The sequence below is a fragment of the Lampris incognitus genome, chromosome 5, assembly GCF_029633865.1.
Source record: "Lampris incognitus isolate fLamInc1 chromosome 5, fLamInc1.hap2, whole genome shotgun sequence".
NCBI lineage: Eukaryota > Metazoa > Chordata > Actinopteri > Lampriformes > Lampridae > Lampris > Lampris incognitus.
The window spans coordinates 53,652,464-53,669,451 of record NC_079215.1 but is presented as its reverse complement, the minus strand read 5'-3'; the positions used below and the strand labels follow the sequence as shown (position 1 = coordinate 53,669,451).

The window sequence follows — 16,988 nt, the reverse complement described above, 5'->3', positions numbered from 1 at the left end:
TCCTGCCATCTTCACAAGTTCTCTGATGATTCTGCTATAGTCTGATGCATCAGTAAGGGCGAGGAGGCTGAGTACAGGGCTGTGGTGGGAAACTGTCACATGGTGTGAGCGGAACCATCTGCAGCTCAACGTGACTAAGACAAAGGGAGGGACATGACACCAGTGACCCCTGTCTCCATCCAGAGGGTCCGTGTGGACACTGGAATACTACAAGTAGCTGGATGTGTATATAGACAATAAACTGGACTGGGCTAAGAACACTGATGCCCTCTACAAGAAGGGAAGCCGGATGTGGGTATGTGTTCTGGTCGCTGCACTAGCGCCTCTTCTGGTCGGTCGGGGCGCCTGTTCCCGGGGGGGGGGGGAATAGCGTGATCCTCCACGTGCTACGCCCCCTTGGCGAAACTCCTCACTGTCAGGTGAAAAGAAGCGGCTGGCGACAGCACGTGCGTCGGGTGAGGCATGTGGTAATCACTATCCCAGAGGGGCAATTCAGCTCCACAGTCTACCCAGACCATACCCAAAGCTTGCAGGCAAGCGGCGATGAATAGAGGATTCTGATTCTGATGTATGTCAGAGACAATGGACAGATCAGTACAGAGGCACCGTGCATAGGCAAGAGGTGCACACTGGCACCCCCGTGTGGCCATGCATGCAGACTCACTCAAGGACCAGACGAAGGATAAAAATTCACTTAAGTTAAAAGAATAAATAAATTTGGAGACCAAGAAGAGGAAGAGAGTGAAGGCAGAGCGAAGGATCAAAAGGTGGAAGTTGAAGAAGGAAGACTAGTGTGGAGATCGGGGAGGAGTGAAGACGGGCACTGCTGGGTGGTAGTGAAGAGTTGCCGGGTGGCAGGGCAAGCATGGCAGAAATAGCCAGGCAGACAGCTAGGAAGGTACCTGGAGGCAAGATTGAGATGGCTTGGACATGTGTGGAGGAGAGATGCTGGGTATGTTGGGAGAAGGATGCTGAATATGGAGCTGCCGGGGAAGAGGAGAAGAGGAAGGCCATAGAGGAGATTTATGGATGTGGTGAGGGAGGACATGCAGGTGGCTGGTGTGACAGAGGAAGATGCAGAGGACAGGAAGAGATGGAAACGGATGATCCGCTGTGGTGAGTAGTAGTAGTAAAAGAACAAATAAATAAACAAATAAAGCATCCTAAGATGCTTTGCACGTTACATTCCAATACAACAGTCAGTGAACGTATAGGCCCACAAGCCATGTGAAAAACAGACAAGGTATAAACCAACTATTGTGCTTTAAAACAAAATAAAGCATTCATTTAAAAAGACTACTCTCGGCGTTTAATAGCAGAAGAATGAAAGACTGAGAATAGCGATTTGTTTTCCTAGTGGGCGCCTTATAACGTCGGCCTGAGAGCATTTTCTCTACTCAGGACTTCAGCATCCCCACAGTGACGACCACATGTTAATGCTGGGAACATCAGTGGTGGTGTTTCCTGTCATGGCAGGGCGTAGTACTCACTGGTTTGTTTCAATGTTGCAGCATTTTAACACTGCTGAATTCCATTCTGTTATGGCTGGGTTGTACTTCAAATGTAAAAAAGATCATAATAACAATACATTTTATTTGTGGGTGCCTTTCAGAGCACTCAAGGACACCTTACAGATTTGTTGTAATAGATATTGGAGTTTTTGCTTAAAAAAAAAACTTGGAGTCAGCGTCTTCATTGTTGTTTGTTAAGATCACAACGATAACCCTTCCGGCAAGCTGTTGCACTTGAATGTGCTGCAACATGAATCCCTGCTAGACTGGGCTTCTTTTCCCCAAAATGCTTTTAGGAAACGAGGCTTTGGTCTGCAACCACACCTTAAGACCTACTTTGCTAGTGACACTCACCAAGAAAGTGAGCATATCAGTCATACACGTTTGTGTAAACCGAATACTGTTAAGTATTTCTAATTTAACTTGTCATAATATGGGTTAAAAAAACAGCTGCTTTTGAACTAGGCTCAGAACAGGATGAAAGAAAAAGCATGAGAAAGGAGGCATCATTCCTTTTATTTTATTTTTTTACTGTACAAAAACCTGTGCAAAATCAGAAGCCGATTCTGCCTAACACTGTAGTTTTACCTGAGCAAACTCAGACAAACTCAGCATTTGGACTGAAGTGTCTTAACAGAGGCGGTAGCAACTTTTCAGTAACGGCCTCATTAAAAGAAGTGTTAAGGACACAGGACGGGTCACCTTTGCAGCTACGTGCTACTACAATACATTAGTTACCGGCTAAATGATGGACAAACTTGTGCTGAAACATGTTTAGAAAGCCAGCTTGTAAATGCTGAGTGTTTGTTGCATGGGAGTGCTGAGGGAATGAATGCCCTGAGTGCAGAGCTTGAGACGAGAAGATCACTGAGCTGCTGGAGCATCTACACAGAAACATCTGGACGTGTATAGATAGCGCCAGTTCATCCTGACTCACAGTATGCATTTACGCGGGCCGGGGAGGGGACTCCTCAACTAATCAACTTTACAGCGGTAGTCCCAAACTTCTACAATCTGACTACAACAGTGACATCCGTACGCGGCCATGATCGGATGTAATCATTGGCTGGAGACGTAGCAATGGGCGGGGCAAGTGGCCCCCGCCAGCCAATCAGACGTAAGTTAAGTCGGGCGTTTAGACCCTGCTCTCCCAGGCAGCCCAAGGCACCAACAGAAACATCCAATTCCCCAGTTTCACAGAAAGACGAACCGGTTCATCCGGACACAACGTTTTATTTATACGTTACTGCCTCCCTATTTTCTATTTTTCAATTCTCCGTTTTTTTATCCAACGTTCAACAGATTGGAAATGAGGAAAAACCACTCCAAAATACACTACAAATACAGTTGTGGAAAATAGAGTTCAATTTTCTATTTTTGATTTTTTTTTTAATGAAACTCGTGCGTTGACGTTCGCGCGGCCGCTCCTGCGCTACGTCATTTCCCGGCGACACCGACAAACGGCAACGCATTTCGCGCCAAGCATTTGTAGTATCATCGCCACTGCGTTGACGACTGTTCTGACTGGGGTTTTTTTTGGGTCAGGGAAAACGTCCGTTTATCATGGTATGCCTCTGAATTTAAACGCTGATTTACTTTGCCAGCTGTCTGCTTTGCTAAAGGGGGTTGGATTGCACGAACGCGTTCTCGCTGAGGAGTTAACGTCAAAGCTGTTTGTGGGGTGTGCACAACTAGCCAGCTCTCTGGCGACACACATGACAACCAGCCTGTTAGCAAGTTGGCCAGCTGGCTAACAGTGATAATTCAGCACGAAGCAATCGGTTGCTATAGTTACTGTTAACGCATTGTGTGCATCTGTTATGTGTGTTTGTTTGTAACAAGAGTTTGGAGCGATGCATGTTTCACGATTTTGCACAAGCGAAAGTTGTAGGTGCTGAAAACCGAATCCAAACACTTTAGCATCCGCGATCTGAGTGTGGATTTGGTCAAGAGCGCGTTGATACAAACACACAACGATGCCTCGTTTGCAACAATGGTGATTTACATGTGATGCGTGCCATAACAGCTCGAGTTACTCGCCATCTCTCCCACCCCCCAAAAACAACAGGACATAAGGCGGTTTTTTGCGCCAGCCTCGACCAGACCTGCTGCGCAGAAACCTGCTCAACAGGAGAGCGCCACCAAAGGGAAACAATCTCCCGTTTCCTCACGCGAGGACCCCAAGAAAAAGGCCCGGACCTCCAGGGTAAGGACGTCGTTTTGTGCTCCGTAATTGTCGCCGTGCATACTCTGCTCAGTGGCGTGACCAGGGCTCCCGTGTTGTTCACGTTCATTAGGTCACAAGCTCCAAAACAGAAGCAGTGCAACAACAGAAGCCGGGCAACAAGAGACGCAAAAAGCGCGCAGTCATAGAGTCAGGTAAAGGCCTCTCCGTCATTTATAGCATGATCGATACCAAGGCCTAAAGAGATGGTTATTGTGAACAGGTTCCTGTTAGTTTCACTGCTAGGGATGGATGCCCTTTTTGAGAGGATCATCATCTACCCACACACACACACACACACACACACACTTAACCATCCATTTCTGACTCAGACTCGGAGGATGAACAGCCAGTGAGGAAACCGAAGAAGTCCCCCAAAGAGAGTCAGAAAAAAAGCAAGGTAGATTGCCCTACCACTAAGGATCCTATACAGTATGTCTCTGAAACAGGTGAGTATGTCTCTGAAAAAAGGTTTATTTGTATTAATGAATTAAGGGAAAAACATATGTTGTGTGGCTCTCAATGGCAAACCGTAACACCTTTTGATAAGGGCTTTTGCATCTAAAACATTTTGAGAATACAAACCTGGTCTTAATAGTTTTACACCGAGTTGTGCAGTGTAACACACCTCACCATACTGATCCAGAACTGTTTGAATTGAGGGCATATGCTGAATCATTATATCATTATCCAGTGCCGCACAGACACACATCCATCCAGCCTTTATCCAAGCCGCTTATCCTAATTAGGGTCGGGATGCTGGAGCCTCTCCCAGCAGCTATTGGGCACACATATGTACTCACAAATACACTATTTCAGCATGTTTCAGTATTAGTTAAAGTGGGTTACTATGAGGCAAAGGATTCTATTTTTTATGGTTTAAATAAAATTTGTTTTAATTGTTGTTTGTCTCTCTGGTCATAGACTCGGATAATGACTTTTTGACCCTGAAGACGACCTCCAAATCTAAGGAAAATGGCATTGCCAAACCATCAAAAGAGGCCGAAGGGAAAAATCCCCCAGTGGTCAAGGAGGGGAAAAAGTCTCCCGCTTCACCTTTCTCCTCAAAGGGGAAAAAAAATGTGAAGTCTCCATCTTTGCCTGTTTCCCCTAAGTTAGCCACCCCTGCCAAGCCCAAACAAACTCCCACCTCAGTCCTAGACTATTTTGGCAGTGCGAATGTCCTGCGCTCAGATAAGAAGCTGGTTGCTAGCACCAAAAGGAAAGCTGTAAGTGTTGAAGCACTCCCTTTTTTCCCATATAACTTTTAAATTCATATTTTCTTATCGAAAATTTAGAGTGTAAAGCATCTTGCAGGCCTCTCTTACTGTGTTGTCATCCAAAGCAACAAGATAGTGATGTTCTTGGACTACTAAGCTTTAAAACCTATAGGTCTCAGCTTTTGGCCTAATTGTCTCAGAATTATCTTCTATGAATGATTCAAATCACCATTTACTGACAGGATTTAAATGGGATTGTTTGCATTTAACTGCCCCTTCCTCAGCCAACCCAGGACTTTGAGGATGTGATGAGCGATGAGCTGATGGCCCAACAGCTGCAGATGGAAGAGGATGAGGTAGGTGACCTCCACTTGCAGCTATTTGCGCGATGTTCTTCTAAAGAATTATTAAAAGTGCCTTTACATGTTCATCAATTTCACCATCACGCTCGGTCTTTCTCACTCACTCAGCTGGAGAGGCAGGTCCACGAGGATGAGGATTTTGCCAGGACACTAGCAATGTTGGATGAGGAACCGAATGCCAAGAAGGTGACGAGCACACATACATACGAATGTACAGGTATTTGCCATTGAATTCACTAGTTACATATGATTTTGTGTGTGTCTTTGTGTACGTGCGCTTGTGTAGGCTCGAAAGGACTCGGGTGAGAAACGGGGATCAACTACATCACCCAGTAAGAGCCACACAGACACCAATGCCAGCAGCACAAGCAGGCAGTCAAAGGACACCGTGGAAGGTGGCGTCTCAGAAGATGTCCTCAGTCCATCTCCTAAAAAGGTCTCCACCCCAGTCAAAGCCAGCTCCAAGCTGGCCATGATGAAGAAAAAAGAGGAGGTGATTAAAGAAGAGAAGGGAAGAACAGCTATTTCGCCCAGGAAAAGCATACAATCTCCCAAAAAGAATCCTTCTACACCATCCAGCAACAAAAATAAATCAATGCCCAAAGCAGGAAGCCTTTCCATGGGAACTTCTCCTGCCGCACTCAAAGTATCCCCCAAGAAACCAGAGGTGAGCTACCGAGTTGCCTCAGCTTTTAAATACTTTGGTGGACAGAATGGATCTTGATGGCTCTCACCTCTTTCTGTCACTGTTACCAGAGCAAAAGTATAAGTCCTGATGACACAGAGAAGAAGAAAGGCAACTCTTCAGCCTACAGAAACTTTCTCAACAGAGATGGACCACGGGCTCTGGGCTCCAAGGAAATACCAACGGTAAGTTTTAGCAACACGTCAATATATGCTCACCACCTACTGTAAAGAAAGGGTGATCAAGCGCAGTGTCTTTTAACTGTTGTGCCATGGAAATATTTCCGATTCTGTTTAAAACTGATTGTATATATATAGAATAAAAAGAAGTTCATATTTTTTTATTGATGGAAATGAGCTTGTGTTGCAATTTAAAAATTGTGTCATGAATTCTTTGTCACAGTGAACTGGGGTGTGCTGTGGAATTTTGCTTTCTATAAAAAGTGTGCCGTGGCAGAAAAAAAGGTTGGGAAACACTGGTCTACCGCTTATCTAGACTGTGCTTGAACTGTTTAATCAAACAGGCCAAAACATCCTATAGCAAGAGACTGAAACACTTCCAGCTCCAGGGGCCCTGTTGTTTATAGCTGACACTACATTCTACCTTGACCAGTGAAGAGTTTCCGTTAAAAAGCTCAATGAAGTGTTGGGTTGTTATCATAATTAAATGCAAGTGACACACTGCAACAAAATTTTTGCATCCATCCGACATGGCTGAAATGCTGAATCTGCTTTTATCCAGGGTGCAGAGAACTGTCTGGAAGGCTGCGTGTTTGTTCTGACGGGCGTACTAGAGTCCATGGAGCGGGAGGATGCTAAGACCATGATAGAGCGCTATGGGGGCAAGGTGACGGGCAACGTCAGCAAGAGGACCACCTACCTGGTGCTGGGGCGGGACAGCGGAGCATCCAAGACTGAGAAGGTGGCACAGCCTCAGATGGCATATAAACTAGATGTGAATAAATCATCTGGAAACCCATCTCATACCACACTAAAAACTTGGCCTCCCCCCCAAAACAGCTGCCCTGATCCTGCAGTCTCTCATCACCTTTCCCAATTTCGGAATCTCACCATGCATTTGTCCATGCACATGACTTCATTATTCATTCTCTTTATGCTTTTGTGAGTTTTTGTCAATGTTTGTGTTTTTCTCTTGATTTAACCTCTCGGGTTTTGTATTCCACGCTATGGCCACATTTGTTCTGTTGGGTTGTTACCTTACACCTCCTTGTGTGTCCAGGCACATAGTTTTGGTACCACAATCCTGGATGAAGACGGCCTGTTGGAGCTAATCCGGACCAAACCAGGGAAGAAGTCCAAGTATGAAATAGCTGCTGAAGCTGAGGTCAGAATACACATATCTACTCCTATCTGTGTGACCATGATTGGATAGTAAAAATTAGCAGTGTCGATGATATGTCCACTATTTTCCATTGGGGGATGTCACCCTTCTCAAGCAGTTCAGTTCAAAAGTATATTATGCATATTATGCATATAAAGGTGAATTTGATTTTTAATAAAATTTTGTCTTGTTTTTTTTCCTTGTCTTAAAGAACAAAGCTTCCAACAAGAGTAGGACTTCCTCTGTCTGTCAGTCATTGAAGACCACCCCCGAAGCTCAGAAAATCTCCCCCTCCAAGGGTAACTCCAGGTCCCCTAAGACGCCAAGCCCATCCAAGACTGGCTTGGTCCGGGGCCGAGATGCAGGGACTAAAGACAGTTCCACCCCACCTGGGAGGGGCTCGGTTTCCGGGGTCCGCAGGGAGCTTGGCCTCTCCTCCGCTTCTAGCCTGACCCCGTCCCCCACATCGTTGGACGGAGAAGATGCTAGTCTGCTGTGGGTTGACAAGTACCGCCCCCGCTCTCTAAAGGCTGTGATTGGCCAGCAGGGGGACCAGAGCTGTGCCAATAAGCTCTTGCGCTGGTTGCGGAACTGGCACAAGCACCACAGTGGGGGAGCTGCTAGACCACCAGGTTAGAAAGTGTGTGTTTGTGTGTGTGTGTGTTTCAGGTGTACTATTAGCGCTCCCAAGTAACAAAACAATTACATTTACTCTTTTGTTAAAGTAGCAACTAAAGTTTATTTTTTCATTCCTTTTTTTTTATTCTTATTTTAGGAAAATCCATCTTAGAAAAGACTGTACACATCAGTTTTGTGGTTTTTCTTGCTCTGTAGCACCAAAGTTTACGAAGTCTGGAGGTTCAAAAGACAATGGCTCGACATTTAAGGCTGCCCTGCTATCTGGACCTCCTGGGGTGGGGAAGACCACCACTGCAGCCCTGGTCTGTGAGGTCAGTCTTAGCACACACCTACAGACTAAACAAACACTAACTGCTCATTAAAACGACCTGTTGATTTAATATTTCACTCACTGCTGTCTGGTGTATGTTTGCGTAGGAGTTGGGTTATAGCTATGTGGAGATGAATGCCAGCTGTACACGCAGCAAGAACAGTCTAAAGGAGGTGGTTGCAGAGTCACTAAACAATACCAGCGTTAAGAACTACTACACAGGTACAGTTTCTTCTCTCTTTTTCTTATTTTTTACATTATCTGACCCTAATTTTCACTATTTACAACCAGGCGTTACAGTTACATTCAAGTAAATACAGTGACCATCTCATCAGTCGGTTATTTCTGTAATCTGACGTGTGTGTGTGTGTGTGTGTGTGTGTGTGTGTGCGTGGTGTGCAGGTTCAGCTCAGACAGTGAGCAGTAAACACGTCTTGATCATGGATGAGGTGGATGGCATGGCTGGTAATGAGGACCGGGGAGGAATACAGGTACACCAGTACAAATCTCTACACTGCCTATATGTGTGGCATTTGTAGCACTCAGAGATGGCAAAGTTGCAAACCACTACATCCAAGTCTCACCGGCCAAATGGATTTAACCCTGCTGCAGCTTTGTTTTCACTTCATCTGTCTACCGTCTCCTTGCTCAGCTTTCCCACTTGCTAAATTAACTAAGACACTCAAGGTGACTGGATTGCCTTTAAAAGGAGAGGATGGGGGAAGATTTATATTTAATGTTTACAAGGGGTTCTTCTCAAAATTTTTGCCGTGTTGATACCAGTCATGTTTTGCCCTCCCATGCACCACACTTTGTTGCTGACAATGGCTGTCTCGCTGTTCTGCCTCCCTTAGGAAATGATTGGCTTGATCAAGCAATCAAAGATCCCCATCATCTGCATGTGCAATGACCGCAACCACCAGAAAATCAGGTCTTTGGCCAACTACTGCTTTGACCTGCGCTTCCAGAGACCGCGGCTGGAGCAGATCAAGGTACCCACATAGACGCAGAGCAGTCTTTCAGTGTCAGCTGAATTGTCTTCATATCTGAAGGAGTAAAGGATGTATGCTGTCTTGATGTTACAGTGGGACATTAGTAAAACAACAGGTCCACGGTCCCCCTCTACATGTCACCCTTCCTTCTCTCTTCATTTCTTTAATTTTCCCCTGTCTATTCCCTCCTTTCATAGGGAGCCATGATGTCCATAGCTTTCAAGGAAGGCCTCAAAGTACCGCCCCCAGCCCTCAACGAAATTATCTTAGCATCCAATCAGGATATTCGACAGGTAAGCAGGCCTGATGATAATAAAAGAGATATATTGAGAATGATGGAACCTGGTGCCAGAAATGCATCTTGTCTTAAGTTACCACCAACCCCCCCCTGTTCTTTATACACCTCCCTGTTCTCCTGCTGCTCAGGTGCTCCATAACCTGAGCATGTGGTCAGCCAAGGACAAGGTGATGACATATGACCAGTGTAAGTCTGACGCCGCCAGTGCCCGCAAGGACATGAAGCTGGGGCCCTTCGATGTCTGCAGGAAAGTCTTCGCTACAGGGGAGGAAACGGCCCACATGAGCCTCATTGACAAGTCTGACCTCTTCTTCCACGACTACTCACTAGCACCCCTATTTGTTCAGGAGAACTACCTTCGTGTACGGCCAGCAGCTGCAGGGTGAGAAAGTGTTTTAACATACATTATCTCTGCACACATGGTGTGTGCACTTGTCGGGACACAAAACTGTACGCTGACACTAGTGTATGCTGACTACGACTTATATTGGATCACAAGCATGGATGATTAATGTATTCTTTTCAGTTTTCTCAATTGTGCCACAAAAAAAAGAAAAGAAAAAAGAATAGTGCTAATTTTCTGTGTGGGTTTTTGTCTCAGTGGTGATTTGAAGTCCCACCTGGTTCTGCTCAGTAAGACAGCTGACTCCATCAGTGATGGAGACCTGGTGGACAGACGCATCCGCTCAGGGCAGAACTGGTCATTGCTGCCCACCCAGGTATAAAACAGCATAACAGAATTTAGCACGTATAACGCTCTTGTGCGGTTCATTTTGTCCTGGCTGGTAAAACTTTATTTTCTTGTAGCCTGAGCAGGTGGTCAACATTTGCTCAGTTTGCCATTTAAATGCTATGAATGAAAACTTTAGTGTCTATAAACCGTGGCTACTTTATGAGAGACATTTTATAGCATCACACAGTAAAGGTCAATCTAGACTGCCAGTCTTTGTTACACCCTTCCTAGATATGCTACCATCATCACTTTCATCTTTTGCATCTTAAAACACAGTCCTATAGCTACTATTGAATATATCTGTTGCCTGTTGTAACCCTGTTAACCTTTTCGGAGCATTTATTGTTTTATCCTGTTATTTTTTTGCACGTTTTGATAAAGTTAACCCATAAAGTGCTGCATCAAGTTTATCATGGAAGATGTACTTTATTAATGACTACTTCACCTGTCTTTGTAGCATATAAGTTCATGTAAGGGTGTCTGTTTTTCTTTCCGTAGGCCGTCTACGCTAGTGTGTTACCAGGAGAGCTAATGCGAGGCTATATGAGCCAGTTTCCCACCTTCCCTAGCTGGTTGGGCAAGCACTCCTCAACAGGCAAACATTTTCGCATTGTCCAAGACCTGTCCTCACACATGAGCTTAAAGTGAGTTGTGTGTAATTGTTACAGTTCCCATACAAACTGAAACATAGGTACATATATGCAAGCATGCTTTGTTTTTTTTTATTTGTTTTTTTTAAATCCATCATACCCTTCCCTCCATCTTCCCATCCTCACCCCCTCCTCTCATCGCCTCGCCTTGTCAGGACATTGAGCAGCAAACGGGCAGTGAACCAGGACTATTTGCACTATTTGCGGGAGGCGCTGCTGAGCCCGCTGCAGAAGCGGGGGGCGGAGGGAGCGGGCCAGGCTGTGCAACTTCTGGACGACTACCACCTCATCAAGGAGGATGTGGACAACATCATGGAGATCAGCCTCTGGGGCGGACAGCCTGACCCCTACTCTAAATTGGACCCCAAGGTCAGGAGGAAAGAGCTGTGTGGTCATGGAGTAGAAAAGAGGAGTCTGGTTCTGTACTTTCAGTTTAGATTCAAAGAATGCAAGTCTTAACACGCTAGCTGATAGAAAATATATCAAGAAAACCGCTTGCCTTCGGTAAACTATTTTATTGCCAACAGGCAGCCGGCTAAATTTGATTCCTTTGCCATTTTCGATTCCTCTTATGAATTCTGATTCATTATTGATGAGTCCCTTATCAATTCCTCTTGTGCATATTGTCAAGACTAACAGTCTACATACAGACCACATACAGCTTTAATGGAATTAACTTTGCTTTATTACTGAAGAAAGATGTTCTCTGAATTATCAAAATAGCTGAGGCACATTTGGTAGAGTGGCATAACAATCACAACATAACAACATTATTTATGTATTATGTGTTGTAGGGATGACACTCCTTTAGCAGCCGTAATACTGAGATTTCTTCTGTTTCTCTGAAACGGCATCAAAATTGTGCGGAAAAGTGCCTGCTATTGATGTCGCTGGCGAACAGTCATTGAATTGCCGTCTTTATACGGCATTTGGTGGCACTCACTACAAGGGCTGTATGTAGTGTTGTTATTCCCAATTTCTTTTTAGTCTAACCTATTTCGATGCAGCCCACCAAAGATACTAGCTGCAAACCAGGAAGTAAAGGGTTGTAGTTTTCACATTCATGGATGGCGGACATTTTTCTGCACAATTTCAGCAGCATAAGAATGCTGAGTATTATGGCTACTAAAGTGGTGTTATCAATAAAACATATATATACAATGTTGAAAATTGTGATTGCTTCCTCTCTAGCTTGTCATCCTTGGAAGACGATGGCCTGTCAGCTTCCTGATTCACGGCATGGAAAATGAATTCGATACGTATTAATCAAAACTAGCTTGCTGAGTGGCTGCAGCTGAAGCTTTACATCAGCGACTGTTTCTAATTTGCTTGCCGAAGTGCCAGCTTTACCCTGAAATTGGGAACAGAACCAAGGGTTTAGCTGTAACAGAAGCACCACTTGACTGCAAGTTATCAGAAACACTGCAGTCCTGTGACTGACGTTTGATCACGTTTGCAGTTGTGCAACCCTAGCTCGAGATTGTTCTGTTGTGCAACCCTAGCTCGAGATTGCCATGTTGTACATGAGTGACTGCACTGGCACGGCAAACTGCATCCTAGCATCAAATTACATCCTTTTTGCTACTGCCAGCATAGCCAGAGGGTCAAAAGGTAGTTGCGCAGCTATTTGGGAAGCATCCGGCTGTTTTAACATTCCCAAGAATTGACGAGGAATCGTTGAGTGTGGTGACTCATGACTAAACAGTCCGAAGTGTTTGGTCATGCTGACACCATTCCTGTCAACACTGTCTTCATCATCATAGGTAAAGGCAGCCTTCACCCGGGCATACAACCGCGAGGTACACCTGACGCCCTACTCCCTGCAGATGGTCAAGAAGGGACGCCGTGGCACTGGAGAATCTGAGCCGGGCGACGAGTATGTGGAAAATGACTCGCAAGAACCGGAAGAAGGAGACGAGGGCATCGCAGTGGACGCCATGATCAAAGTAGGGACACTCAAAACTGTCCACAACTGTGGCTGTGATGATACCCCGTGACCACGTTTAATCATGATCTCAAATCGCACGCAAAGCCTCATTGCTTTCTATTTATCTGACTGAAAACACAGGTCTTTTCTTTTCGTTGTGAGGAGGCGTTCTCTCTGATCTAACGTGTTGTCTTCTCTTGGCTCTTTTTGCCTCTGCAGCAGAAGGCTAAAGCCACCAAGGAGCCAAAAAAGGAGAAAAGAGAAGTTGCTGGCAAGGACAAAGGAAAAGGCAAGGCTAAGAAGTGAGTTGTGGCCAGTGGAGGAAAGCAAACTCTTCCTGTCTTGGCCTCACCACAGACTGTTACGTTGTCCCTGTGCTTGCCGGTAAGCGTTGCTTTGTTTCTTAATGAGCATTGCAAAGCCAAGAAACCGGTGTCCTCACACGCGAAAGAGTTGACTCTAATATGAAAAAACAATAGCTGAGGCGGTAGTCTCCGTTTTATTTGTTCATTGTAATCTCTCCAACAGAACATCAAGATAGTGAGCAAATTATGGTCTTATGCGGCTAGTGCTATTATGTCTGCTGTATATGTGTACTCCTCACAGGGTGTGTAGCCCATTTCTAGTCATGTACACTTCCATAGCTGTGGAAGTGTTGAGGCTGTAAATAATGACTGTAGTGCAAGAATTTTTTTTTTTTACTACTGCTACTGTAGAAATGTACCAGAATAATCCTTATTTTCTATAGCACGCACTTTTGATGACAAGTTAACCAGAGATTCAGCTCCATCAAGTTTTCCTATACATAGCAATTTGTAAAAAAAACAAAAAGTTAATTAATAAACAAATGTCCTGTGTCTTTTTTCCATTAGTGTTTTTTTAATTTGTTGCTCCAAACAAATTTCGAATTTTGTTTCCCTCGATCGTAAGTGAGGTTATACTCAAGAGTGCCGGAGGGGTCTTACAGCTGTGTATGAGACGCTGATGCAGTTTTTTTTCGTCACTCGGGTGTCTTGATTCTTTCAATTTGCCATGCTTATGCAAACTGCTGTTTGCTTGGTCTGTAAAATTCATGCAAGCGATACGCTGTCAAAGGCTCAGAAGTTCATGTGAATACAGAGACTTCATCTTACTGAACTTATTCACTCAAAACGGAGAAAGAAAGACTTCATGACAGGCCCTCCTGTAACATTTTAGAAAGTTGTATAGTGTTACACAGATAAACACGCACCATATCTGACTATGCCTTCTCAGCGATGATTACCTCTTTGTGTCACTTGTACCAGATAGTCTAAACATGGCCTGAGCGCCCTTTAAGAAAAACCTCAATTCCAATTTTTCGGCTCACGTGGCACAGATGTATTATGACCGTATAACCAGAAAAAAAGGACATGGTATTGGATCTTTTCAGGTCTGATTTTGACCACATTTACTACTACTACTACTACTTTCGGCTGCTCCCATTAGGGGTCGCCACAGCAGATCATCCGTTTCCATTCTTCCTGTCCTTTGCATCTTCCTCTGTCACATCAGCCCCCTGCATGTCCTCTCTCACCACATCCATAAACCTCCTCTTTGGCCTTCCTCTTTTCCTCTTCCCTGGCAGCTCCATATTCAGCATCCATCCTTCTCCCAATATACCCAGCATCTCTCCACACATGTCCAAGCCATCTCAATCTCGTCTCTTGCTTTCTCTCCAAACCGTCCAACCTGAGCTGTCCCTCTATTATACTCGTTCCTAATCCTGTCCTTCTTCGTCACTCCCAGTGAAAATCTTAGCATCTTCAACTCTGCCACCTCCAGCTCCGCCTCCTGTCTTTTCGTCAGTGCCACTGTCTCCAAACCATATAACATAGCTGGTCTCACAACCATCTTGTAAACCTTCACATATGGAAATAAATCAGATAGGAATCTGATATCGGCCAATGACACAGATTGAAATTTTCAGGTCTTTGTGAATTGCACACCATTCAAAATGCAACACTCACATTCTTGTAGCATTTTCAATGACATGTACACATATGATTGTTTACTTCCACACCGGGGACCAAACCCATATAAGAAGAATAAACCGAAGCATTATGGTGGAGGCACAGGAGTCGGATACGGATCACTTCTGAAAGTAGATGTAAACAGACAGTCAATCGGATATGACCAAAAAAAAAACAAAATTCAAAACTGGGCATCAAGACCCGCAGTGTTAACTTAGCCAAAGCTTGGTTATAAAGAAAAGATTTGCAAAGTTATCTGGTGTCATTTTCTTGCATTAAAAAAAAACAAAAAAAAACACACCAAGTGACAAATTACATTTTAAATTAGAACAAAGTGGAGGGATGGTATCATGTTTAATTTTTTCATCTTTTACAGACATTTTAAAAAAATATAATTCACGTCTGTTCAATATATTTTACAATGAATCTCTAAGATCACCTCCGTTGTCCAACTAAGTATTTTCTCAACATACAAAATTATATACATTACTTCCATGGTTATACATTTAAATTTTTACATAGCTTGTCGCCCAAAAGTATTGCTTTACATGTATTAATATTGGTGTGCTTGTTCTTTTATATTAGTGATCCTGTTCCTGAGGCTGCAAGTAGCCGGAACAATCTGAGATCTTCTTTACCTGATTGGCACTCAACGTCTCAGAGCACATCGGACACACACTCTCTGTCTCCAGCAGCCTGAGCATAGAGAGAGATCAGATACAGAGATGACAAATATTACAAAATTGATGATAACTCAGTTATACGTACTATCTCTTGTTCAGCAATCTGAGTAACAAAAACAATTCAAGACAAATTCCAATATAAAGGCAGCAGATGCACGGGACGTTTGCTCCCACCTGCCATTTTCAAATGTCCTCAGTAGATATCGTAGGTTGCCGTTGCCTCATAATTTGCTGAGGGATTGCTAACTAATTCTTTGGGGGCCGGGGTGTCAAACAACAATGCAAACAACTCGGCTGACTCCCAACCCCCGTGTTTCTTATTTGAGGATATCTGAGGAGTTTAGGAGTAGTAGTAAGCCCACTGCTGTTAAGCCCACTGAGGCAAATTTGTAATTTGTGATTTTGGGCTATACAAATAAAATTGATTTGATTTGATTTAGTAGTGAGGAATGAGAGGCAATTTACTGTTTGTTAGTACTATGCTCAGTTAGTACCTCTGCTGATATTTACTCTGTAGTTATCGTGTGCTTAAAAGCCAAAGTACTGCACATAGTACCGCACCTTTGGCTGTTATTTGATGGTTAAAAGGGATCAACCCTTCCAGGTGCAGCTCTAATGATGAATGGGGAGACTGGCTGACAGTAGTTGAACAGGAAGAGAAGCAAGTTTGCTGAGTGATAATGACGCCAACAGGAATTAAATAAAATATAGCTTTTAATTGATATAAATCAAGTTTAAAAATGTCAGCTTAATTTTGAGTATATAATACATGTCCATCAGGTACATGACCAATACAGCAGGTATAGCAGGTGCAGAGTAATGGGGATACAAATCTGGGATTTTTGCTACAAATGGATGAAAATATTGTAAAAACTGAAGTTATGGTTCTTCAGCTCTGCACTTTGGGAGCAAGTTGTTCAAAGCTCAGATGTAAATGAATGATGTTTTAGGGTGGGTGATACAAAATGGCTGCACACAAGTTATAATAACTGCACGGTTGCATGCATCTATGCATGTGTAACACTCACAGAATAAACTGGGAGTACAGAGCAGGGAACTCGCAATGGGGGCACACAGACAAGTCCTCTCGCAGCATGTGACGACCCTGGGAACATGAATACAGGACCAATAACAGTAAAAAAAAAAAAGCCAAAAAAACAATATATATTAACATACAGTCTGAATATGATTGAATGTTAGGTGTTGGACATTCGCTTGTGCACGTGTGGGTGTGTACCGTAGCAATGCAGTAAGGTAAGTTGTTCTTGCAGGAGATACACAGTAGTTCCTCTGGTGGCAGCTGGAACCCACAGAAGGGACATGGAGCAGTCTGCTCTTTCAGCTCTGATGTATCCGGCCGCCTAACGATGGACAAATAGGGGTTATAAAGAAGTGAAGTGAGAAAGGGATGGGGGGGGTGTG

General features: G+C 44.1%; 2 protein-coding genes across 2 annotated transcripts in view; one reads left to right on the top strand and one right to left on the bottom strand.

Annotated features, from left to right (window-relative positions):
• The first annotated feature begins 2,994 nt into the window (after positions 1-2,994).
• rfc1 (replication factor C (activator 1) 1) lies at positions 2,995-13,861 on the top strand. The gene is made up of 23 exons (XM_056280287.1): positions 2,995-3,077; positions 3,580-3,717; positions 3,809-3,890; positions 4,068-4,184; positions 4,660-4,964; positions 5,240-5,311; positions 5,426-5,503; positions 5,604-5,984; positions 6,074-6,187; positions 6,744-6,923; positions 7,242-7,346; positions 7,555-7,975; positions 8,178-8,293; positions 8,400-8,514; positions 8,695-8,783; positions 9,147-9,284; positions 9,482-9,577; positions 9,711-9,964; positions 10,184-10,301; positions 10,814-10,959; positions 11,121-11,334; positions 12,729-12,911; positions 13,112-13,861. Exons 1-23 carry the CDS (start codon positions 3,075-3,077, stop codon positions 13,196-13,198), a joined length of 3,552 nt encoding a protein of 1,183 aa, XP_056136262.1. The 5' UTR covers positions 2,995-3,074; the 3' UTR covers positions 13,199-13,861.
• A 1,351-nt stretch (positions 13,862-15,212) lies between these two features.
• wdr19 (WD repeat domain 19) overlaps positions 15,213-16,988 on the bottom strand; it is a 43,812-nt gene continuing 42,036 nt past the window's right edge. Inside the window, exons 34-36 of the mRNA XM_056279540.1 lie at positions 16,804-16,927; positions 16,595-16,671; positions 15,213-15,579 (exon numbers count right to left, since the gene is read on the bottom strand). Coding sequence (XP_056135515.1) covers positions 15,465-15,579; positions 16,595-16,671; positions 16,804-16,927 — 316 coding nt within the window. The 3' untranslated portion in view covers positions 15,213-15,464. The remainder of the gene's footprint in view (positions 15,580-16,594; positions 16,672-16,803; positions 16,928-16,988) is intronic.